This window comes from Amblyomma americanum, chromosome 2 (assembly GCF_052857255.1).
Source record: "Amblyomma americanum isolate KBUSLIRL-KWMA chromosome 2, ASM5285725v1, whole genome shotgun sequence".
NCBI lineage: Eukaryota > Metazoa > Arthropoda > Arachnida > Ixodida > Ixodidae > Amblyomma > Amblyomma americanum.
This window is the reverse complement of record NC_135498.1, coordinates 169,776,499-169,801,210: the sequence shown is the minus strand read 5'-3', so window position 1 is coordinate 169,801,210 and position 24,712 is coordinate 169,776,499. Positions and strand designations below refer to the sequence as shown.

General features: G+C 51.8%; 1 protein-coding gene across 1 annotated transcript; it reads left to right on the top strand.

The window, feature by feature from the left end:
* The first annotated feature begins 4,829 nt into the window (after positions 1 to 4,829).
* Positions 4,830 to 17,666, top strand: LOC144119261 (uncharacterized). Its single transcript, XM_077651930.1, has 3 exons — positions 4,830 to 4,911; positions 14,149 to 14,286; positions 17,123 to 17,666. The coding sequence occupies exons 1-3, from the start codon at positions 4,837 to 4,839 to the stop codon at positions 17,450 to 17,452; spliced, it is 543 nt and encodes a 180-aa protein (XP_077508056.1). The 5' UTR covers positions 4,830 to 4,836; the 3' UTR covers positions 17,453 to 17,666.
* Positions 17,667 to 24,712: the final 7,046 nt, after the last annotated feature.

The window sequence follows — 24,712 nt, the reverse complement described above, 5'->3', positions numbered from 1 at the left end:
CTGCTCCAGCACGACCAGTGGAAATCGCCATTAATTTTCTTAGCAGTCGCGCGTGATAACAGGCTACAGCGGAAGTTAGCAAGGAAAAATGAATTTCGAATGCCGAAGGATCTGTATCTGTTCTGGTTCAAGTACTGGAATGCCATTCAACGACCTAATGGAGCTCTGAAGACTACAAAGCTAAAGCATTGAAGACGAGCTACGGTTGCCCCCAAGGCGTGTTTCCTCTGGGTGCGCGCAGACCGGTGGCGGCGCCTGCTGAGCGAGCACTCCCGCTCGGAGCTGGTGCTGCACGAGGGCTTCCTGGCCTACCCGCGCGCTCTGTCGCTGGCCGACCTCGTGTCTCGGCCGCCGAGGCGCCGCGCCATGCGCCGCCTGCTGGGCTGGCACCTGCTGCGCTTCCTGCTGGCGCCCAAGGGCCTCATGCTGGCCGCCTACCAGGACGCCACGGTGGACGCGAAGCCGGCCGGATACCTGCCGGTGCTTGCATATTTGAGAGTTTTAGCGTTGCGGAATTGTGCTAACATTGGAGAGCTTTAGCTCCACCGTGCGGTAAATACGGAAATTACGGCAACTGCCACCGTACCCCATACAAAAACGTCCTATGGGCGTCTGTGGAAAAAGCTATGTCCGTCTATGGCCTTTTATGAACGTCTATAAGCACACACAGAGGTGCTTATTGCCAGGTATTGAAAAATGTATGCCACTAAAGCTATAGCTTTGGAACCATACAACTGTCTTAAGCTCTCCATAGAAAAATATATCAGCCTGTATTTACAGCTATAGATAGAAACAGAAAAGGTTTATAGCTATTTGGGCCAAATGTCTATAGCCAGCCATAGGACATTTTTGTATGGGACGGCAAACGTGGCTAGGCAAGGCTGGCATCGGTAGCAAAGGCAACGCGTTAGCGAATTTGCCGTACGGCTGACCGGATGCGCTAAAACAGTCTATTATCATATACCCCAACGGCCTGCTACGCATGCTCAATGGCCATGTGGGAATGTACGCCTGCCAGTATGCATTCGCAGCAGCCACTGCGCCAGTCCGGTAAACATCTCCGCTAATACGTACCCGCTACGCTAAACCTCTATAATAGCGGCTTCTAGCATAGCGCAGACGTACTAGCGTCGACGCTTCTCACGCACGCCCAATGGGCCCGCCATGCCGCGCCGCCCTTGCCTATGTGTGGACGCTAGTACGCCTCCGCTATTGTCTGCCTTATGGGCTCGACGCTGTTCCCATTTGAACATTGGGGGGAGGGGGGGGGGTGGCACAGAAGAATCAAGAGAACTGCACGGGGAGAGTAGGACATATTCAAGGTAGCGTGGTGGGCCCGATCTTGTTGCAAGAGTGTTTGACATGTCGTTTGTCATTTAACGTCGCGAGATCATGTTACGTCCAGGTACGCGTGCGCACTACGCGGCCGACATCAGGCCCAGATTCGCTAAATTATTGCGCAATTCGTATGACTTCGATCTCCAGAAAGTCGATTACAGGCATCTTATGCTGAATGTCTTTGAACTGCGCCCGGTAAAAGCTGAAACAAACATACATAGAACTGAAGCCAACCAAATGCGGAGACGTGTGGTGTCACCGTGTATGAAGGTAGTCATGTGTTTTTGTTGAACGAAGTGTGCTTTAGGCTTAATACTTATTAAATCGTGTTTCATCCCCCGCTCATTCAGCGCAACTTTATGTGCAGGACACGACTGTCAGCAAGTGTGAAGGCATACTAGCCAACACCAAGGGTGTTCGTGGTGCAGCTCTGCATCTGTTTGATGGTGAGCCTCCGTGAAGAATATCTTTGCAATTCGCCTCGCTATGGAGCATATAAGGCGCAACCAACGGCTGCTCAAGAACTTCTACACCGGACTGAAGCAACAATATCGGTATCAACGATACCGGTATTTTATATTTCAAAATAAGTCCCACGGACGTTGATATATTTTACATACTTTGTTTAATACCTTTACGTAAATCGCTACATACGAAAACTCCGAACGCAAACAAACGATCCGATTTGTTTCATTGGCGTAAAGAGGTGCGTTGTAGGAAGTTTTTATTACAGGCGTTGAATGAAACATATTTTATTACGATTTTCAATGTTCGTACAGCCGCTCGCCGTTTACCCCCTATCTCTTTGCAACCTTGTCTGTAGCCCCGTCTACAGACAGGGTACGGAAGGAGGTTGAGTGAAGTCAAGGTCGACATGCACCATTTATTGTCATGTCCTCGAACCAAGCAGTTGTTCACAGGACCAACCAGTGCTTACCGGCGACGTCGACGTCACCAGAATGTGGTAGCCCAGTTTGTCAGGTTGGCCCCAAAAGTGCCGGTACAAAATCACTTGAAGATTATTATTCCTGCAGCGTAGAAGTATTTCGAACTACCGTTCTTGATTACTAGGCCATAGGCATCTTTCAAGCCAAAAAAAGGAACACCCATTTAATACTTCTCACGTTTAACGATTTTCACGCTGTGAGAGAAATCTTTGCTCCGGTCCTGGCAACATTGTTCTTCTCTCTACTGCAGCCTTTCATTACGAGGCAAACTGCCTCCGAAAGTGCTGCTTGAAATCTCGAAATAGAAGGTTACTGGCTCAGTCTAAGCATTAGCAAAAAGGGCTTGCACTGATCTTTACTTTATTTGGGTAATTTTTATACCCTCCAAACTAACTTGCGGGAAATCGAAGCCTAGTATTCGAAAAAAGCTTATCGCTATTGGACCTCACGAACATGAGATGTCTCTTTACTTCACCGAAATGTGCGAAGCATTGAGGACTTCTTAAATTTAAACTGACGTGGCTGTTATTGGAAAATATGAACTTCGCTGAATGCCAAATTTCAATATTTGTTTAAACGATATTTTTACATTTAAAGCATTATTTATTCTCGAAACATATGATACATTACTGCGCGTAACTCATGACAGGACGAGTGAAGGTCATTACCACTGTCGTGCTTCAGCTGCGCAAGTCTATATCACCGCAGGTGAGGAAGCTGTTTGCAACTATGCCTGTAGCCCCGTCTACTGAGAGGGTATGGGAGGAGGTTGCAGGCGAGATAGTGAGGTGGCCGTCCTGAGCCGTTGCTGTAAGGGACGCGGCACAGGAAAAAGACGGGGAGCGCACAGCGCTGCTAACGCACCCTGACAGCAGTCTCACCTCGTTTTCTCGAGCCGCGCTTCTCTGCGCTACGGATAAGCGCGCGTAGCCTTAACCAACTACACAAATTTCTTATCCTGCGGATGTGGTGCAGGACAGAACCAAAGTGCTTGTGTGTACTTTCTGGGCGGTGGTCACATTCCTGACAACGGGGATGACACTGAGTATCTGAGAGCTGTGGAGGTCATAGGGTATGGATACAGTTTGCGCTTCAAGGATGTATGCACGACAGCAGCGGTTGTGATGCAGGAAACGGCGGGAAGGTGGTGGTCGTGTGGACTGACGTAGTTCTCCAATTCAACGTCTTCTGTGCTTTAGGTTTAAGGCCCGCTCGTCGTTGGAACTATAAAAAAGAAAGGGTTGCTTGGATATGTATCGCCAGCAAAGGCATGAACTCTATCGTTCCCTTTTAAACCCTGGCACCGAGGAGCCAAACAAGAGATACGTGGAGATGGAGGTAGACAGGCGTCGAAATGCCGAATCAGGAACGTGCTGTGGCGAAGTCACGGTCAGGTGCGTTGATTGTCCGTATGCACTACAACGGTATTTGTTTGGTGAAGATGCTCAACGATAGAATCCGTTCAATTGGGCCCAGGGAAACGCTGCGGCCGCCTGGATGATGCAGCCTTACGCACACGATACCTTTCTGGTTGCTTTACTTAAAAAATTAAGTTGTTTCTAATTGGTTTTTCTGCTGCCAGATCGTAATGGTATTTGCACCCTCAAATAAAAAAATTGGTTTTTTAAAGCCATGAGCCAATCAGAGGGCCGCTGCAACTTGTCCCATTGGAGACTTTTTGAGCAGTCTTGGTGATTTGGTCGCAGAGATCGGATGACGCGGTTTTGGTGCCTTCCATCAGACACCTTGCCTCGGGATGCTCGTAGCTATTAAAAGAAGCTCCCACTATTTTCCCCTCTTCAATGGCAAAGTTTTTTTAATAAGATAGTTTTGCTGCACGCCAGCTCATGAGAGCTGACACTCCCGCCACTCACAAGGTAACGAGCCCAATGACCAGAAGGTCGCCGAGATAGTTCAGACACGACGCACTGCGAAGACGTAGACGCCGGTGGCGAACGACGTATGCGTGTTCGGTTGTTGTAACCCATTACCAGCCCCACACAGGGTGGTGGTTCTACTATTAACACGTTATAGTAGATCTGTATGTAAACAGTCCGACAAGCTGAGTAATTAACAATGACCTACGATCTAAGAAAATCGATTAAGAAAACGTATTTTGAGCGGGAAAACAGCCAACACTTGCTCGCGAAAGGCGCCATACTCTAACGACCCTTACTTCGCGGTGCGCAATAAATGGCTCCAAAACCGCTGGTTTTTACTGGACGACCACCGCCATGCCGCAGGCAGGACCAGCGTCCCGTACGGCGTCATCCTGCGCGTGGGCAACCTGATGGCCTCCGTGCAGAACACGGCCGCCTCTGTGCTGCTGCGCGACCCGTCCGAGATGCGCCACCTGAACATCGGGCGCAGCACGGGCTTCCCGCAGTCGGCCTGGTCGGCGGACGGGTTTGCGCCATTCTGGCTGCTGGGCGACCTCGGGCCGGGCTTTCTGCGCGACTGGCTGACGACGCTGCGCGCGTGGCACGTGCTGCCGCCCGTGGTGCAGGCGCACCTGGCGCTCCTAGCGCGCGTGGTGGGCACCGACCGGAATATGCACCGGTTCTTCTTGCCTCCGCACTTTTACGAGCACGGGCTGGCAGCCTACAACTACGCCGCACTCGGACAGGTGAGGTCGCCCTTTAAGGCGCAGCCTCGGTTGTGACAGCGAGCGAACACTAATGCAGATCACTGAGAGAGCCAGCACTGCAGCTTTCACGCAATGGCCGAGACGAGCCGCTGTGACGCACAACAGCCAATAAATGAAATAAACGGATAACAGACGCGTCATTCACGCCAGGGACTTCAACCCAGGCGGACGCTGGGCGTTGGACGCAATATTATTGCTGCACTTATACCGTCGCCCAGCTTGTTTAAATTTGAGTGAATAGACCAAGAGTACACATGCTTGCGGTTGTTATGTGGCTGTGACCCACCCAAAGAGGGCTGGAAGTTATCCCCTCGGGCTCACAGATTCACTCCACTGTCTTCGACCAGTACAGGCCCCGTACAGACGAAGACATCTCGCTGGGTTTCCTTTTTTTGTGCACTGCGGAGACCCGAGCTACACAGAAGCGTGTTCCCTTGATGTCAAACGCCCGGTATTTCGCGGCCGGGAGTGTTGAAATTTCTCATCGTTTCCACTGCTAAGCTAGCGAAGGAGATTCCTACCGCAGGGAGTGTGCGCTGGGGGACGCGTGCTGGCGCGTTCTGGGCGCCACCTTGGGTTAGGGTGCACGCATTAAAGCCCCTTTCTAACTACCGTCGAAGGGTCTATGGGTGGCTGCTTGCGGGCCATCCTAAACGTTTTTTAATCATAAACATCGTGTGAATGTGCGAAGAAGCAGTGAAAAGATGAAGAAGTAGAGAAGTGGGCGTTCGAGTTATGCCATGATAGCAGGGAAACCAAGGTGATACGAGGAGGTTCTTGGAATTGCTTGCCTGCAACTCTTTGCTAGTGCTAACGTCGCCATTTCTGCCTCTTTTGAGGAGTTTCTTTCATTTTATATTGTCACTGAGAAACGCTTGGCGTAAGCAGGGCTGGTTTACTTGCTTTAATTAGACGCGCAAGACGTTGGAACGCGCAAGGCAGCAGGCAGCACGAGAGATGAAGAAGACGAAGCATCTAGCCCCGAGGTGGCTCAAGGCTTGCCAACTGCCAGGAAATGCAGTTTAACCGCTGTATGGCGCCACTAGAGTAGTTAGTAGCGTAGCATTGCTCCCCCTCTCTTGAAGACACCGACTCGGTGTGGTAGCAATTGCAGGCAGGACCACAAGAGTAGTCGCACGTGTCTGGCGTGTGGTGTAGACACGCGCGAGGGGCTAGCGGGCGTTTTACGGCTTCATCCGAGCGACGTGGACAACTTCGGAGGTCGGCCGTCTAGAAGAGTGAACTGTTCGTTCCTTGGGGGACAACTTCGTAGGTAACTTGACTGGGCTGGCGGAGCACCTCGAAGGGGCTAAAGTATCCGCGTAGAAGCTTCTCAGAGCGTCCCCTCATGCGGATTGGGCTCCACACCCAGACTTGTTCGCCGGGCAGGTAACGCACATTTCGGTGGCGGAGGTTGTATCGCTGAACGTCGTGAACTTGCTGGTGCCGGATGCGCTGTCGAGAGAGTTGGCGGGTGGCCTCAGCGTAACGAACAAATTGGGCAGCACCCATAACAGAGGGGGTAGCGCTAGCTGGAAGCAGCACTGCATCCAGCATGGTTGTGGCTTCGCGACCATGTACTAAACGAAATGGTGTGAAGCGTGTCGTTTCCTGCACTGCAGTATTATAAGCAAAGGTGACGTAAGGGAGTATGGCGTCCCAGTTCCGGTGGTCCGCGTCGACATACATATAAATCATGTCGGCGATCGTCTTGTTGAGCCGTTCGGTGAGGCCGTTCGTTTGAGGGTGGTAAGCGGTTGTTTTGCGGTGACTGGTGCCGCTTAGGCGCATAACCTCCTGCGTAAGGGCCGAGGTGAACGCCGTTCCCCTGTCAGTTAAAACGATGGTGGGTGCACCGTGGCGAAGCACAATGTTTTGAATGAAAAAGTTCGCAATTTCGTCAGCAGTACCACGGGGAAGAGCTTTAGTCTCACAGTATCGGCTGAGGTAGTCGGTGGCGACCACAATGTAGCGGTTGCCCAGCGAGGACTCCGGAAATGGGCCGAGTATGTCCATGCCAACTTGGTGGAAGGGAACCTGAGGCGGATCAATAGGCTGGAGTAGGCCGGCTGGCTTAGTCGGCGGCGTCTTGCGACGCTGGCACTCGCGGCAAGTTCTTACGTAACGTTTCACAACTGCAGCAACCCTTGGCCAGTAGTATTTTTGCCGTATTCGTGCCAAAGTTCGGCAAAAACCCAGGTAACCAGAAGATGGGTCATCATGGCTCGCCTGCAGGACTTCGTCGCGAAGGGCCGTAGGCACGACGAGTAGATAGACAGCTTCTGTTGGACTGTAGTTTTTCTTATACAGGACGCCGTCACGTAAACAGAACGACGACAGCCCACGCGAAAAGATTCGCGGGGGAGACTGAGCGCTTCCTTCTAGATACCCAATGAGGGGCCGTAGTTCGCTGTCGTTCCTTTGGTGTTGAATGAGGATGGACGTGGAGATGGCACCAAGAAAAACAGAATCGTCGTCGGGGTCAGCTCGGCTGTTCTCGATAGGAGCACGAGACAAACAGTCGGCATCACTGTGCTTCTTACCAGACTTATAGACGATGGTGACATCGAATTCCTGAAGTCGAAGGCTCCAGCGTGCAAGCCGTCCCGAGGGATCTTTGGGGTTCGCCAGCCAACACAGCGAGTGGTGGTCGCTGACGACCCTGAAAGGGCGGCCATATAGGTACGGGCGAAATTTTGTTACTGCCCACACAATGGCCAGGCATTCTTTTTCGGTGGTGGAATAGTTCGCCTCAAATCGTGACAATGTGCGGCTCGCGTATGCGATTACGCGTTCGAGACCATCCTGCCTCTGCACAAGGACCGCACCGAGGCCGATGTTGCTGGCGTCTGTGTGTAGTTTAGTGTCGGCTGACTCGTCGAAGTGTCCAAGGATGAGCGTACTTTGGAGACGAGTGCGGAGGTCTTCAAAGGCTTGCTGTTGCTCCAGGCCCCAGAAGAATGGTTCGGAATCTTTCGTGAGTCGCGTGAGGGGCTCAGCGATCTGGGAGAAGTTCTGAACAAAACGCCGATAATAGGCGCAGAGACCCAGAAAGCGGCACACAGTGCGCTTATCGATGGGCACAGGAAAAGCAGCCACGGCAGCAGTCTTATCGTGGTCTGGGCTAACCCCTTTAGCGCTCACGATGTGGCCAAGAAACTTCAACTCTTCGAAAGCGAAGTGACACTTTTCGGGCTTCAGAGAAAGACCGGCCGACCGAATTGCTTCGAACACAGAGCGCAGGCGTCTCAGGTGCTCTTCGAACGTGTCAGAAAAGATGACAACGTCATCCAAGTACACGAGACAGGACTGCCATTTGAGATCGGCAAGAACGGTGTCCATCATCCTCTGGAAGGTTGCAGGAGCCGAGCACAGGCCGAAAGGGAGCACCCGGAATTCGTACAGACCATCCGGTGTAATAAAGGCGGTCTTTTCCCGGTCGCGTTCGTCCACCTCGATTTGCCAATAGCCGCTTCGTAAATCTAGCGATGAGAAGTACTTGGCGTGGCGCAGCCGGTCCAGGGAGTCATCAATACGCGGGAGAGGATAAACATCCTTTTTAGTGACTTTGTTTAAACGTCTGTAATCAACGCGGAACCGTAGGTTTCCATCTTTCTTTGCCACTAGAACAACAGGCGATGCCCACGGGCTCGTATACGGCTGTATCACGTCGTCCTGGAGCATTTCTTGAACTTGGCGGCGAATGGCATCGCGCTCCTTCGAAGAGATGCGGTGGGGCGGCTGACATAACGACCGTTGGTTGGCGTCAACTATAATTCGGTGCTTTGTGAGCGGTGTCTGCCTAACCTTGGAGGTCGAGGCAAAGCAGTCGCAGAAAGACTGGATAACGCTTTCCAAGCAGCGTTTCTGGTTAGTTTGGAGGTTTGGGTTCACGTCAGTGTTTATGGGAGTGGTCGGTTCCTCCACTGATGCCGGGGCTCCGGACAAAGCGTGCTGTCCCGCGAATTCGCTGAGTTCCTCGAAATACGCAATAGCTGTTCTGCCAGGCAAACGCTGAGGTTCACAACCAAAATTGGTCACCAAGAGTTCGGTTCGGCCCTTGTCCAGTCCAACAATTCCTCGAGCAACACAGACTTGCCGACCAAGGAGCAGCGACATGTTGGTTTCAGCAATGCCACGAATTTTGGTGCTGTTATTGCACTCTACAGTAACAAACATGCTGGATCTTGATGGGATCAAAATGTGGTCGTCACAGACGCATAACTTAGCCCTGCGGGGCTCGGTATCGTCGTCGACAGGACCTTGGGTGGAAAACGACACGATTAGCTCCTGGAGGTTGATAGCGGCACCGTACTCTTGAAGGAAATTCAAACCGAGTATGAGGTCTTTGGAGCACTCGGGTAACACAGCAAAGCAGCCAGGGAAAGTAACACCGCGGATCTGGATTCGCGAAGTGCATACACCGATCGGAGTTACCACGTGGCCACCAGCTGTCCGGATCTGCGGCCCAGACCAAGGGGTCAGAACCTTCCTCAAGATCATGACTACCCGTCTGCTCATTACCGAAAAATCGGCGCCGGTATCCACGAGTGCGGTAATGTCGTGGTTGTCGGCGGATACCGGAATTTCGGCGGAGGCCAGTCGGTCGCAGCGCGTCGTCGAGGTCGTCGGGTCAGGTCGTCGTCGGTCGGAGCGTCGCGGCGAATCGTCGGGTGGAGGCTCTTGACTCGGTCCAGTAGCGGCAGCCCTACCCCCGGAGGACGCCGTCTTCAGTTTTCCCGACGTGGGGACGTGCCTCTGAACTGGCCAGAGGATGACGGGCGGCCGGGCGAAGAGAACCGCCTTGAGGATGGCGATCGGGACTGGCGTCGCTGCGAGGTCGAAGATTGCACGTTTTCAGCCAAGTACTGTTCGATATCCCGTGGTCTTTCACCGTAGCGTGGTCGAGGTGCGTCAGGTGAAAACCCCCTTAAACCCATCCTGCGGTAAGGGCAGTGGCGGAGGATGTGGCCAGGCTCTCCGCAGTGGTAACAGAGCGGCCGATTGTTTGGCGTACGCCAAACGTGCGCTTTGCTCACGTGGGGCCTGAACTCCTGCGGCACGGAGGGTGCTGTTGCGATTGGCTCCTGCAGGTATTGCACAGGAGCGAGGGGGAAAAGGCTCGCATCGCTGGCCCGGGACTTCGTAGCGCCTCGCTGTACGTCATAACGGAGGGCGCCGGGTGTGGAGCGGGGGGTGGCTGCACAACTCGTCGGATTTCTTCGCGGACCACGTCCGTAACGGCAGCGACGCTGACCTGTGGAGCTTCAAAGCGAAGTTTCGCCAGTTCCTCGCGCACCAGGCTTCTTACAAGCTCCCGAAGATCCTTGGCGGGCAGCGACGTAGGCGTGTACTGGGACTGGGAAGCGGCTGCTACAGTAGCCTGACGTCCGTAGTGGGCGCCCCGTTCCTGTAAAGAGCGCTCGATACTCATTGCCTCCTTGGTGAAGTCGGACCACGGACCAGTCCGACAAATAGCTGCTCTTTTACGCCACGCATTAAGTGGCATACTTTCTGGGCTTCGGGCATAGCAGGGTCGGCCCGATTGAACAGTCGGGTCATGTCCTCGATGAACATCGCGATGCCCTCGTTCGGCTGCTGTGATCTCGAGCGCAGGGCGATTTCCGCTTTCTCTTTTCTTTCGCTGCTGGTAAATGTCGCTAGCAGCTCTCGACGAAAAGCCTGCCAGGTGGTAAAGGAAGCTTCGTGGTTCTCAAACCCCGTTTTGGCCGAGTCCTGCAGCGCAAAGTCCTGCAGCGCTCGCCGTCCCACTCATTGAAACCCGCCACTCGGTCAAAGCTGGCCAACCAGTCTTCGACGTCCTCGAATCTGTCCCCGTGGAACGGTGGCGGCGATCGAGGTGCGTGAAGGACAAATGGCGGGGCACTCCCGGAGTGCTGACTTGTCTGGCTAGCCGCGGTGGATGTCATGGCCCTTACCGGCGCTGTCAGTTGGCCGAACTCGGGTTGTAGGCCTCGCAGGCGGCGGCTCGCCTTGTGGACTGGTGTTGTAGCTACGCGTTGAGAGCTGACGTCAAATGTGTCCTCGAGGTCAGCGTACATGGGCCGTTACCCCACACCTCCACCAAATATGTCACTGAGAAACGCTTGGCGTAAGCAGGGCTGGTTTACTTGCTTTAATTAGACGCGCAAGACGTTGGAACGCGCAAGGCAGCAGGCAGCGCGAGAGATGAAGAAGACGAAGCATCTAGCCCCGAGATGGCTCAAGGCTTGCCAACTGCCAGGAAATGCAGTTTAGCCGCTGTATGGCGCCACTAGAGTAGTTAGTAGCGTAGCAATACATAGATTGACTAACGATGACAGATCGGTTAGTTCGACAAGTAGTTTCATTTGCAGATTGTTTCTGCACAAGAAAGAGGAGCGCGCGCAACCAGCTTCACATCTTGCGGGGTGTCCTGCTCGCGCGGCAGAAACCGCACGCGTGTTCCCCGGTGTTTTTGCATGCGAATTTGTGTCATCGGTGGAGAGCTCACACTTGAGCAGGAGGAACAGCAGGAAACAGCATCAAAGCCATCGCGTCTTGCAACTGTGATATTTTTTATGGCGCAATGGCATCTGGGGCGAAAGGGCGCCATGGCGAAAGGTATTCTTTTTTCTTTTCAAGGGGGGTCAAAGACCCATAGCCCAAGCATTTCCCCCTAAATAAGCCGAGCACCAAGCCAAGAAAAGCTTGTACCCATTGCATCACCAGTCGATACCCGGCGGCACTGGGGATCGAGCCCCGCACCTCCCGCGTGCGAGGCGGGTGCTCAAACCACTACCGCTGCGATTGCCATCGCGTCTTGGGTCGATCAACAACGGCGCGTCGCACAACGCGTTATTCATCGTTACTGGCAAAGAGCAGAGAAGGGAGGCAGCCTGTGCGAGTATCTGCAACGGAAAGAACTCCGTGGTGGGTTAGTTCGCAGGCTACTGGTGACTAGAGCACAAGGAAACGCCCTGAGTCAATGCTGCGGGCCTGCGATGGGGAGAAAATTCTCTTAGAGAGGAGCTAAGCCAAGGTAGGGGAGGCGGGAAACCAAACAAAAGCCAAACCAAATCAAAGCTATACAATTCCACTCAAGCCAAACCAAAAGGCAGTTAGCCTCGCAATATTAAAACAGAATAGTTGCGCATCCCTGCCGATATCAGCGCCCTGTTTATGTCACGTCGAAAAATCTATTATTGATGAACATCACACTTTGGAAAATACACAGCGTTGCCGTATGAAGCTGTTGGTGACTGCATTGTAAACATGGCAAAGCAGTGGTGTTCGTCCAGCTTGGCTACGAAATATCTGCCAAATTATCTGAATGCGCAGCAAAGAGGGCTTCGGGATTGTGCCTTGCATTTGTGCTAAACAGCAAGCACAAATGTCAGGTGCTCGCTGCTTCTTCCTTGCGTGGTGCCAATTTTCGTCTTAGTACTTGTTTTCTTGGCTTAGTGCTAAGTGCTAAGATACAGTGTTGCTAACCTTATTTCTCACGTGATTACGAGCATTCTTGCCGAGAGAATACAGGGTGAACCGTCAAAGTTTTCTTCTGATAACGCTATTTTTTGCACGTTATTCTTGCATGATGTTTTTCAACGAAAGAAGACAACACTCATTGTGGACGGTGTTGAGAAGAGTGAAAAAAACTTGCATAATAATTGCGAATAGAAGTTAATTTAACCCAAAGTAGAACAGAAGCACAACCACAAGACGCCGGTAGGATGCAAGCCGATGATCTCCGCACATCGCTTGCGGTTCTAATACATGATTGCATTTTAAGTTCAGACTACGAAGCTATGACACGAATGGGCGAAATAAATGCGCGTATGGTAGCCGGTAAGCCAAGGAAGGGAGAAACAAAGACAACCGTCGCGCTGCTGTGAGACTGTCTGCTGCGAAATGGAGACGGCGAGGCATCAGAAGTGCGGTTCTGAAGGCACACGTCACGCAGTCTCCACAGGTTCAGGAGGAGCGCTCGCAACAGCTGCGCAACGTAAATTTAGCTCCAAACTGCTCTCAATTCACCAATGGAGCGGACTATTTATGCGCCGCCTCATAGAGCCTCGCAGCGAAAAATAGCTCGACAGCCTGGCTCGGAAGTGTTTCCGTTTGCTAGCCGCTACGCACAAGCGCAATGTTGCCCACGCCTGTTAGATAGATAGATAGACTAGATAGAGAGACAGATTAGATAGATAATTAGACATACAGACAGCCAGCCAGACAGACAGACAGACAGACAGACAGACAGACAGACAGACAGACAGACAGACAGACAGACAGACAGACAGACAGAGACAGACAGACAGACAGACAGATAGAGATAGATAGATAGATAGATAGAGATAGATAGATAGATAGATAGATAGATAGACAGACAGACAGACAGACAGACAGACAGACAGACAGACAGACAGACAGACAGACAGACAGACAGACAGACAGACAGACAGATAGATAGATAGATAGATAGATAGATAGATAGATAGATAGATAGATAGATAGATAGATAGATAGATAGATAGATAGATAGATAGACAGACAGACAGACAGACAGACAGACAGATAGATTTTTTTCAGGAGTGCATGTTGTTGGGCGAGTCGGTCGTACATCGTTGAGTAAAGGTACTGCGCAAAATAATACAAACATGGACTGCGCCCGTCCTTGTGCCCTTCTCGTCCATGTTTGTATTATTTTGCGCAGTACATTTACTCAAGATAGATAGATAGATAGGTAGATCGATAGATAGACAGATAGATAGATGGATAGATAAATAGATATAGATAGATCGATAGATAGATAGATAGATAGATAGATAGATAGATAGACAGACAGACAGACAGACAGACAGACAGATAGATAGATAGATAGATAGATAGATAGATAGATAGATAGATAGATAGATAGATAGATAGATAGATAGATAGATAGATAGATAGATAGATAGATAGATAGATAGATAGATAGATAGATAGATAGATAGATAGATAGATAGATAGATAGATAGATAGATAGATAGATAGATAGATAGGTCGGGATTGGGCAAAATCGAGCTTGTCTGTAGCGGCTAGCAAATGGAAACACGCGGCCCGGAACTGATTCATATTTGCCAATGTAACACGCCGCAGTTGCAAAGCGTTGCTAAGTTTGTTTTCCACCTTCACAGCTGAAATTGTTTTAAGCCGACTTTAAGCACGATGGTATGCTAACCACGGCTACGCACGCAGATCATTGCGCATGGCTTGGCACGCCACCTCGTGCAAGAGCTGCCGGAGGCACACCTGTCCCGCTGGATGGCGTTCTGGCAGAACACCGACATCGCGAAACCTGACTACGTATACTGCCTGCACGCCGACAACTACAGTGTGAGTTCACGACACCTAGCAGGTGGCGGAAGGCGTCAGCGGTTGAAGTACGCCTTTGTCCCCATAACAAAACAGCTTAAGCAAAAATAATACTCAAAATGACTTCCGCATCCTTGCTGCCCTGTTCGCCGATTGAAGAGGTGGCTATGTTAGGCATGCCGTATAGTTGGCACGAGGGCGGCTGCTGACCGTGAACAAGAAAGCAGAAAACCTGCGCGAAGCACGTGTCGTTCAGATGTGGCATCATCTTGGGGGGGGGGGGGAGCCAGGATTTCGATGGCTCGAGGTACGGGCTGCAGTGCGGGTGATACCTCCTCCGGCGTGTCCGTCGTCCGATTTGAGCGGAGAGGTGCCGTTTTTAAAGGCTGCGTCTGTTTGCGTACTCTATGTTTTCCCATTTGGCCAGTCGGGAGACTTTGGGGGAATTCAGCTTGCCGAGCCCCATGCAAACTGACAAGATGATGGTGACCTTCAGTATGCTAGCAGATGGCTCGTCTACCCTACACGACGAGGGGAGCTCATAGGTCCGCACTCCGTGGACTGTCATTGGCTCCCATTTACGAACCCATGGCTCATTGCCGGTCACGATATACGAGAAAGGTATCTCCTTCCGCCTTCTAGCTAATATGCTCGCACACGCTTAGTGTGGCTAGTCTCGTCGTTTTACGGCTGAGGGAATGCCTACCTACTACACCTTTTTACTAACATATCTCTTTTGATTATTTGATTTACACCGGCCAAAATTACTGGCAAAGGCAGTGCGCCTGATATTGGTGTCCGCTAGTATTGGGTCGTGAGTATGTGCCACCAGCTCTGGAATGGGCGTCGAGACAGGGCGTTTGTTTTGTTGTTGTGTTTTGACTGTACGTGGCAGGACTTTCAGTGCGTGAAATATGCATCGACAACCTGAGCTTGCTGATGCCAAGGCAGGCTTCCTGTCTAAAGCTTCCCATTCGACGCATGATAGCGATAGGCGGAAAACTTTTCGCAGTTCAGGAATTGTTTCCGTATAGAATTTTGTGCGCTGCGGAGAAGTTCACGGGACAAGATAAAGAAACGGACGACGTATTCGCAATGAAGCAGGTTGATCTTTCTCCTCGTTGCTGTAATCCGCCATTACGTCGGCTACTACTTCGGCTGCAGTGTGCGCCATCTGCATAGAAAAGTGTCGGCTGAAAGAAGAAATCAAGAAAAATAAAAAAAATTTAGGTAGCAAATTTTAATTCGATTTATTATTAAAATAGACAACTTTTGGGGCAAAACTTGCAGCTTCGATCTTACGGATGAAGACTATCTTCGTTGTGCGGGTACATTTGCCGTTGTAATGCATAAAAAGGGTAGTTCTCTTGCCACATTCCACTTCCGCAGACCAGCTTCACGCTGTCGTCGAATGTTCCCATTTACTACTGTGCGTAGAGCTGCCCGACGCTCTGCGGTGACTGCTTCTGCCGAACGTTTCAGCTCGACCTCTTTGACACCGCTTTGGGCGCCGCTTGTGACGTATCACTTGAACCATACTCATCTTCAGCACACCGCAACCGTATCTGTGGGCTTGCCAAGAGGCTGCCAGTTACCAAGTATGAAGCGATGCACCGGATGTGCATTGCAGCCACAGCCATGCAAGCATCTTCCTATAGTTTAGACGTTTTTGCTGATGTAACTGAACTTCTGCGCTGACCTGCTCGCGATTGAGAATGCTGTTCTTGGTAAGCTGGAATCGAGTTTTCTGTGAAATGTGCCCTAAGTGGTGGTGCTTTTCAGAGGGTCAGGTTATGCGGTCATTATTGTCGGCCGGGGATCACAAGTGGCTGCAGAGCTATCTCTCCGCAGAAGCTGCGTGAAATCTTCATTCTCCTGTTCATAAAAAAACTGGCCACCTCGAATACCTGCAAGCTCCTTCACCTGAGCGCATCTACCCGATATTTCCTTTTTAGCTTCACCTGATGCTGGTAGGTATCGGTTGCAGAATGGATTAGCGCACAATGGGTAGTGAAAAAAATGGCTGTGGTTTAGTTCTGATTAAACTTGGAGTGACGCGATAGCTGCATCTGGCCGAGTGGAACTCGCTCAGTCGAATTGCAAAGTCAGCCTTTCGCCGCTTCGTTTCGGTGAGCGCTCATTCTTAATCTCCGTCCCACTTGACGCGGCGCATGCGCACAGCTCTTGCACCTGTTACGCACCGCGCCGCCGCCGGCAGCAGCAGCAGTTCCGCACCACGTGACCAACGTACGTGACCAACCACATGACCAACGGCGCCGCCACGGAGCTCAAGTGGTGCTACGTTGAAAGGTCGTAGAGGTGGCGTAGTGCAGCTATCGCTACAAAATAAATGCACCTAACACATTTTAGAACTACAGCTGGATGGGTGGCGTTCTTCGGAACCATGTCACGGTGGCCCGCGCATGCCGCACCCCCTCGCCGCTATCTCGAACAAATTGCCCAGCCACCCCTCCAAGACGCAAAGGTTAAGCTGGGCCGGAACATTTGCTCATGTGCCATAAATTCTTAGCATCTAATTGTACACCCTTAATCCCCACACAAACACCCTCTTACTTCTTACAGCACCTGGCTACTCCAACAATGTCAACTGCCACTTTCACACTCACTTTGTCTCTTTCTCTAGAGAATGATTATGAACAAATGAGTGACCGCGCGTGGCCATAAGTGAGGCATGGTAGCAAGCATGACACATGCCTACCCTAAGGCCTTAGTGCACAACACACAGCTAACTAGAGTTAAAACACTTCGACTTGTATTAGCATTCCGTAGCAATGAAGATGTCAGTGAAATTTGCATTACTATAAAGGTAAAGTTGCAGTGAATATTTCTCTTCCAGCTGGGCGGCGAAAGCGCAGCGGCGCGACTAGACGAGCGCAACCTGACGGGGAGCATCCTGGAGCACACGGTGGCCTCCCGCCTGGCGTACCTCGCTTTCTCCAGGAGTTCCTCCGGTCGAGAGGCGCTTCCGCACGTCGACCTTCCTCCAGCGGTGCTTTTCTCCGTGTTCCACTGCTCGTACAGCTGCCACCGGGCTGACCGAGGGGCGCTGTACCCGACCGGAGAAGACTGCATGGTCGTCTTCCGCTGGGCCCAGCGCTTCACCGACCTCATCCCGTGCGGCGGCGCTGGGAGCCGATGGAGCCGCTCCCGGTGCCGATATGTGTAGAGCGCGGTGTCGGGCGTCTTAGTGAACCACAACCCATCCTTGTGGGGCACATGGGTCATGATGGGACCAGACTGCAATATTCTGGTCTTACGCAATTTACACTTCCGCGTGAAGTACGTCTTTAGTGACCAGGACGTAACTTTTGACTTTCATGAGCTCTTTTACAATTGTGAGCTAACGCCATTTCTTTATCTGTAAGCATTCTATTTCCTGCTCGCAGCAGCCAAAATGTAGGTTTGCTGATGTTCCATAATTTCAGCACTCAATGCCAAATAATGGTCTATATACTGGACAGTTATATACACTTCTACCTGCGTGGTTACAATGTTATCTGATATTTATGGAGAAGCTGGCAGCGATCTTTGGTCTTCGTGCTATTTCTACCGCCTTGAAGACTGCATGTTATGTTCTGTGGAAGTATAGATCAGTGCCGTGTTACTTGAATATTCAACACGCTCTTTTTTGCCAATTGCACGGACTTATAACATGGGTGATTTTACCAAAGTGGACTTCAAAGCTTGTTCGTGAAATATTGGATGTCGAGTTGTTTAATTCAATTTGTTCCGATCGCTTAAGTAGCCTCTTGCAATGTCGCAAGAGCCGACAACCGACCTTTCGAGAATTGTGTGCACATATAAAACAAACCCGGCAGCTGGTTTTCCTATAGCCCACGTTGTGTGCACCATTCACTCAAACGAGAGTTGTGCTTTTCAAACCCGGCGGTCATCTTCACTGACTTTTCTTGCTGCCCTAGAAGCACTAATTCATATCTTTTTTTTATTTCACAAGAATATTTTTCGACATTAAAGCACTGAAAGTAGAATTAGAGAAATGGCCCCTGAGACAATCGGTATGTGGGAGCGTTGTGGCAATATTGTTTAGTACAGAATATAAAAGTCGCAATTTTAAGTGAAGCTACCCTTAACACAAACGGAAAGCCACATTTGCAGGATGCAGTTCTATGCACATGCCAGAAGGTACGGGCGAGCAAGCACCATTATAAACCGAGAGCGTTACAGAACCTGCGTCGCAGGAAAGCTGGCATCGGCGTCGGCGTATTGGCTATGAGCGAAAAGTCCACCAAAAAATCCCACGAGAATTAACCTAGGTGAGCCGCCTAGATCACGTGACCTTGTGGCGTCATCCAAACCTGCCCACTGTATTGCGCGTGAGCTGCCGACTGTGGCAGGTTGCATTTAAATTATTCGTTGGTCGTGAGAGGTTCCTTGGGACGAGCAACCTGGGTCACAAAAGCCCTACCGGTGGCAGCACCTGTGTCACGCATCTCCCCGTAGAACACTCGGGCCGAAAGAATGGACTAGGCGGCAGGTGTACCCACACAGACGCACATTTAATACACTTTAGGTGGCACATCCACTAGCACACAAAACTAACTAAACTAACACAAAACACAAAGACTATAAATACACACGACATGGGAACACTGCCACTAGTGTCTACTACTAGCGTTCTACTGTTAGTGGTCGGCGTTCGTGCTCAAAGTTGGTTCGGTGTGGCTGCGGCGTTGTATGGGTCCAGTAACCGGCGTCGAGATAACGTTCGACGGGCTGCGGCTGGCGTCGCTGGCTGCGCCGTACAAGCTCCCGGTCCAAGCGCCCGTGGAGGTGATGCCGGTATTGTTGGCGTTGGGGCAGCACCCGGATGGGTGGCAACAGCGCTGGAGACACCCCTGGCCGTAGCAGGTGGTAGCGTCCTTCGTTGACTCCCCGGAACGGGCTCAGGAACGGCAGGAAGTCCACGATGCGAAGCCGTAGAACGAGCGTCGCCGGCGTCGCTCTCTTCCAGCCGAAGCGTCCCTGACCCGCCGAAGCCTCCGCGTCTCTGTCCAACAGCAAACATGTTGTTTCTGCCAACACGTAAAGAGTTCAAAAAGCAGTCATTAAGCTCATCCTGCAGGTTGGTAACGTGTTTCAGCCCAATGACCCGTATGTTAATCAGCGACGTACGCTGTTGATGCCACGACACCGTGTCGTCAATGCATTCCTATACAGAGTTTTGTTCATGCTACCAGCGTAGCCTATTACAGCTGCATGAAAGCAGTGCAGAGATTAAACACTTAGCTGACGTGCAGCATATTGGTTATATTTTAAGGCGGACGTTTGCAGCAAACAGATTTTTCATCACGCTTCAGTCCATTCTGGTCTAGATTAAACACGGCTTTCTGGCCACGACGTGATTGCTAAAGAGTGATATGAATGGCAAGCATTTCGCAATTGTACCTTCATTCCTCGGATATAATGCGTAAAGTGGATGAATAATCGCAAACGCTTCTGGGCAACTGTCGTCTGCTCACTCGATGACAGCGTTTTCTTCCGCTATCAAAAGCACATTTTAAGCGCTAATTTCGACTGTATTATAAAGCTCGAATGGACCGCGATGCGGCTGCCGCTTCAAGCAACAGCTACATTGCCTCTTTTATTACCATATATGTGACCAGCGTACGCTGCAGACGGACTACAATCGGATACAATTAAATCGGCAGGGAAGCTCCGCCCAGATTCAGGAACACCGAACATAATTCCTACGTGAGAAAATATAGACCACTGGTGAAACGTTTGTTTACGTAAACAAGCAGACAATCACGCGCCGAAATTGTAGGCTCAAGGATTTTGACGTTTCTGGCTTGTGTGACGCAGTCCAACGTTAAAAATTTGATTTTGATCACTGTTTGCAATTGGTAAGTGTTGTAATATTACGCTGCGGACCATGGCCCGTGTTACCAACTGCAGATTTTTTTTTTCAGTTGTGTCCTTAGAAGATCACCACGCAATAAGTACACATACTGTATTTACGCGAGTAAAGGCCACACTCGTGTAGGCGCGATACATAGTGCCTAACTGTCTGGGTCATTATAGTAGTTTATTCGCACTTTCGGGTGAGTGCCGAAAGAAGAAGAAAGTGAACGCGCAAAAATTTTATTAGTCTATCGCTCTCTCCAGATTCCACAAGTGGAATCCGTAAAATATCTGGGTGTTACTTATCACCCAGCATTAGATTGGAGCCTTCATATTGTAACGTGAAGATGTGCACACCAAAAGGGAAAAATATATTTACAGGGAAACAGCTTACAGCCACGCAGCCGAACAACCGGGCACGCGAAGCCCAGCCGCAGAAACGCACTTCGTCCTCTTCGCGTTCCAAGCGCGAGCGCACCAAGCACGAGCGTTTCAAGCACAAGCACAACCGTAGCATAACTCCCGGCGGCAAAAACACCGTCCCGGTGCTAAGTGGATGATGTAGCAGGCGTGTGGTACGGTTTGAGACGGACTACATGAACGACGTCAGTCAAAGGGCTAGTGGACGACGTCGGAGCATGAAGAGGTGTAATCTCGTAGGTCACGTCGGTCACCTGACGGAGAACTCGATAAGGGCCACTGTACTGACGTAGAAGTTTCTCAGAGAGACCTACACGGCGGGAAGGAGACCAAAGGAGGACGAGTGAGCCCGGCGGATAGTGTACTGGGCGATGCGGGCGGTCGTAAACTGACTTCTGGTAGGTCTGAGATGCGGTGAGCCGGTCTCGGGCGATTTCACGGGCCATAGTTGCTCGGGAGATGGCGTCACGTGCATACTCTGTGGTCGAGGCAGTAGAACTCGGTAGTAATGTATCCAATGGCAGCGCAGGATGCCGACCAAACAGAAGGTAGAAAGGAGAATAGCCGGTGGTATCATGTCGCGACGAATTATAAGCAAATGTTACATAAGGCAAGGCAACGTCCCAATCGCGGTGGTCGGGCGAGACATACATGGATAGCATATCGGTCAGAGTCCTGTTGAGGCGCTCGGTAAGCCCGTTCGTCTGGGGATGGTAAGCTGTAGTGAGCTTATGCTGCGTGCCACAGGACCGGAGGATATCGTCAACTACTCGGGACAAAAAGTAGCGGCCGCGGTCCGTCAGCAATTGGTGTGGAGCGCCGTGGTGAAGGATTACGTTCTGCAATAGGAAGTCGGCGACATCGGTTGCGCAACTTGTTGGTAACGCACGCGTGATAGCGTACCGGGTCGCATAGTCGGTCGCGACAGCAATCCAACGGTTGCCGGAGCAGGACGTCGGAAAAGGTCCGAGAAGGTCGAGTCCAACACGGTAGAATGGTTCGAGAGGTACGTCAATAGGCTGTAGAAGGCCAGCAGGCAACGTTGATGGTCTCTTCCTGCGTTGACAGAGGTCGCAGGAGGCAACGTAACGCCGAACAGAGCGGTACAGACCAGGCCAAAAGAAGCGGCGTCGGACCCGATCGTATGTGCGGGAGACGCCGAGGTGGCCTGCGGTCGGTAGGTCGTGTAGTTCCGCTAGGACAGATGAACGGAGACGGTGGGGAACGACTAGCAGGAGCGGAGGTCCGTCAGGACGAAGGTTGCGGCGGTATAGGACGCCATCCTGAATGACGAACAGTTGCAATGAAGGATCTCGGCTGGCACAGTTGAGGCGATCAATGAGAATACGCAAGGAAGAGTCTTGTCGCTGCTCGTCCGCGATGTTAACCAGATCGGAGATAGCGAAGAGGCACGGGCCGAGGTCGTTGTCTCCAGGATCAGGCTGCTCTACAGGGTGCCGAGACAGGCAGTCGGCGTCTTGATGGAGACGCCCTGACTTGTAATGAACAGTGTAAGAATACTCTTGGAGGCGCAACGTCCAACGTCCGAGCCGGCCTGTGGGGTCTTTCAGTGAAGACAGCCAACAAAGGGCGTGGTGATCGGTCACTACGGAGAATGGACGGCCAAACAGGTACGGTCGGAACTTAGCTACAGCCCAAACAAGAGCTAGACACTCGCGCTCTGTAATTGAGTAATTTCGCTCAGCTGTAGAAAGGAGGCGGCTGGCATATGCAATAACGCGTTCTTGCCCTTGGTGACGTTGGGCTAGCACGGCGCCAATCCCATAACCGCAGGCGTCTGTGCGAACTTCAGTCGGAGCCGACGGATCAAAATGGGCCAGAATAGGTGGGGAGGTGAGTAAGTCGACTAGCGAAGAAAAGGCCTCCTCTTGGGCAGGGTCCCAGGTAAAAGGGGTGTCTTTCTTTAGAAGGTCGGTCAGGGGGCGAGCGGTGCCGGCAAAATTTTTGATGAAACGGCGGAAGTACGAGCAGAGGCCGACGAAGCTGCGCACATCCGTAGACGACTGGGGAATAGGGAAGTCCTTGACGGCTTGAACTTTAACAGGATCCGGGCGGACACCAGAAGCGTCGACTAGATGTCCGAGAATGGTGAGTTGGCGGCGACCGAATTGACATTTCGACGAACTGAGCTGTAGCCCGGCTCTACGGAAGACAGAAAGAATGCTCGCCAGTCTTTCGAGGTGCGTGGTAAACGTGGGCGAAAAAACCACAACATCGTCGAGGTAACATAGACATGTGGACCATTTAAAGCCGCGAAGCAAGGAGTCCATCATTCTTTCGAAGGTAGCTGGCGCATTACAGAGACCGAACGGCATAACTTTAAACTGATATAAGCCGTCCGGTGTGACGAATGCCGTCTTTTTGCGGTCATTGTCATCAACAGAGATTTGCCAATACCCGGACCGAAGGTCAATTGAAGAGAAAAATTTGGCTCCGTGAAGGCAGTCCAAAGCATCGTCTATTCTTGGGAGTGGATAGACGTCTTTTTTTGTTATGTTGTTTAGGTGCCGGTAATCAACGCAAAAGCGCCAGCTGCCGTCCTTTTTAACCAGCACAACTGGTGAGGCCCAAGGGCTCGACGAGGGCTCTATGATGTCTTTACTGAGCATCTTGTCCACCTCTTGCTGTATGATGGTGCGTTCTGTACTGGACACTCTGTAGGGTCGTCTGTGAATAGGAGCTGCGTCACCGGTGTTGATGCGATGCGTGACCACAGATGTTCGAGCCAAAGGGCGGTCATTGAAGTCAAAGATGTCGCGAAAAGACGACAGAAGATACCGAAGGTCGTGAGCTTGCCCTGGTAAGAGGTCAGCAGCAATCATTTTTGCATATTCATCAGGTGGTGGGACGTCAGAGACGCGGCAGTTCGACGAGGGTGGGACGCTTCTCACCGCCGATACGACGCATTCGGCAGCAGGGCACAGCGTGGCGAGCGACATACCTTGTGGGAGCGGCTGAACGTAAGAGGCAAAGTTGAGAACCGGAAGGGACGCTTGATTTGCCGACATGGTGACAACTGTATGCGCAAGGGCAACACTGCGTGTAAAGGGCACATCAGGAACCGGAGTAATGATGTAGTCACCATCGGGAACTGGCGGGACAGAGGAGAAACGGACATAAGTGGCGGCATCGGGGTCCAGGCGGACAAAGTCGGCGGTGCACAGTCGGTGAACAATTGGATCCGGTGGCTCTGAAGGAACAGGTAGAGCGAGTTGAACGATGCTTGTGGCGCAATCTATAAGGGCGGAATGGTCGGTGAGAAAGTCAAGGCCGAGAATGATGTCATGAGGGCAGTGTTCGAGGACAGTGAAGAGCACAGAAGTATGGCGGCCGGCTATTGAAACACGAGCAGTACACATTCCGACGACAATAGACATACCGCCATCTGCAACACGGACCACAGTTGAGGGGGCAGGAGTGAGCACTTTCCTTAGGCGACGGCGAAGACGAGCATTCATGACTGAGACGTGCGCTCCAGTGTCGATCAGAGCGGTAACAGGGACCCCGTCCACGTCGACGTTAAGGATGTTCCGATGAGCATGAAGAGTTAAAGGAGGGTTTTCTGGTCGGGTCGTCAGAGCAGCATCACCCCCAGACGCTGCAGCCATCAGTTTTCCGACCGGGAGCGGGCATATGGGGCCGGCGACGAAGGGCGGCGAGGTCGGAGCGATGGAGATCGACGGCGCTGAGGTGACGACGAACGGTTGGTAAGCGGGGTCTGAGCGTGGTGGCCAGAAGAGGTCGTTTCCGAGGGCGAGGGAGAGCGGCGGGAATATGCAGAACCCGGCGGGTAGCGGCTGTAGGTCGAGGACGGACGGCTTCGGCAGTGTCGAGATATGTGGCCAACTCGGGAGCAGTTAAAGCAGATGGGCCTGTCATCAGGTGTTCTCCATTCATCTGGATTGCGGCTGCGTCGAGGGTAGTATGCACGTTCAGAACCGAGCTCCGGGGACATGCGGCGAGCATATGGGGCACTAACTGAGCAAACAGGTTGAATCCCAAGATTGGCAAATTCTTTGCGAACGACAGCCTGTATAAGGGATACTGCTGGAGTACTGTCTGTTGCGGGTGGATGAAACGCAACGGGGGACATTGCCTCTACTTCTTGGCGCACAAGTCGTGT

What these genes read in the sequence shown, in the direction of transcription:
- LOC144119261 (XM_077651930.1), top strand. Translation starts at nt 4,837, where the DNA reads ATGCACCGGTTCTTCTTGCCTCCGCACTTTTACGAGCACGGGCTGGCA. An exon ending in ACTACGCCGCACTCGGACAG is followed by an intron (nt 4,912 to 14,148) that starts GTGAGGTCGCCC and finishes CTACGCACGCAG; the next exon opens with ATCATTGCGCATGGCTTGGC. An exon ending in TGCACGCCGACAACTACAGT is followed by an intron (nt 14,287 to 17,122) that starts GTGAGTTCACGA and finishes TTTCTCTTCCAG; the next exon opens with CTGGGCGGCGAAAGCGCAGC.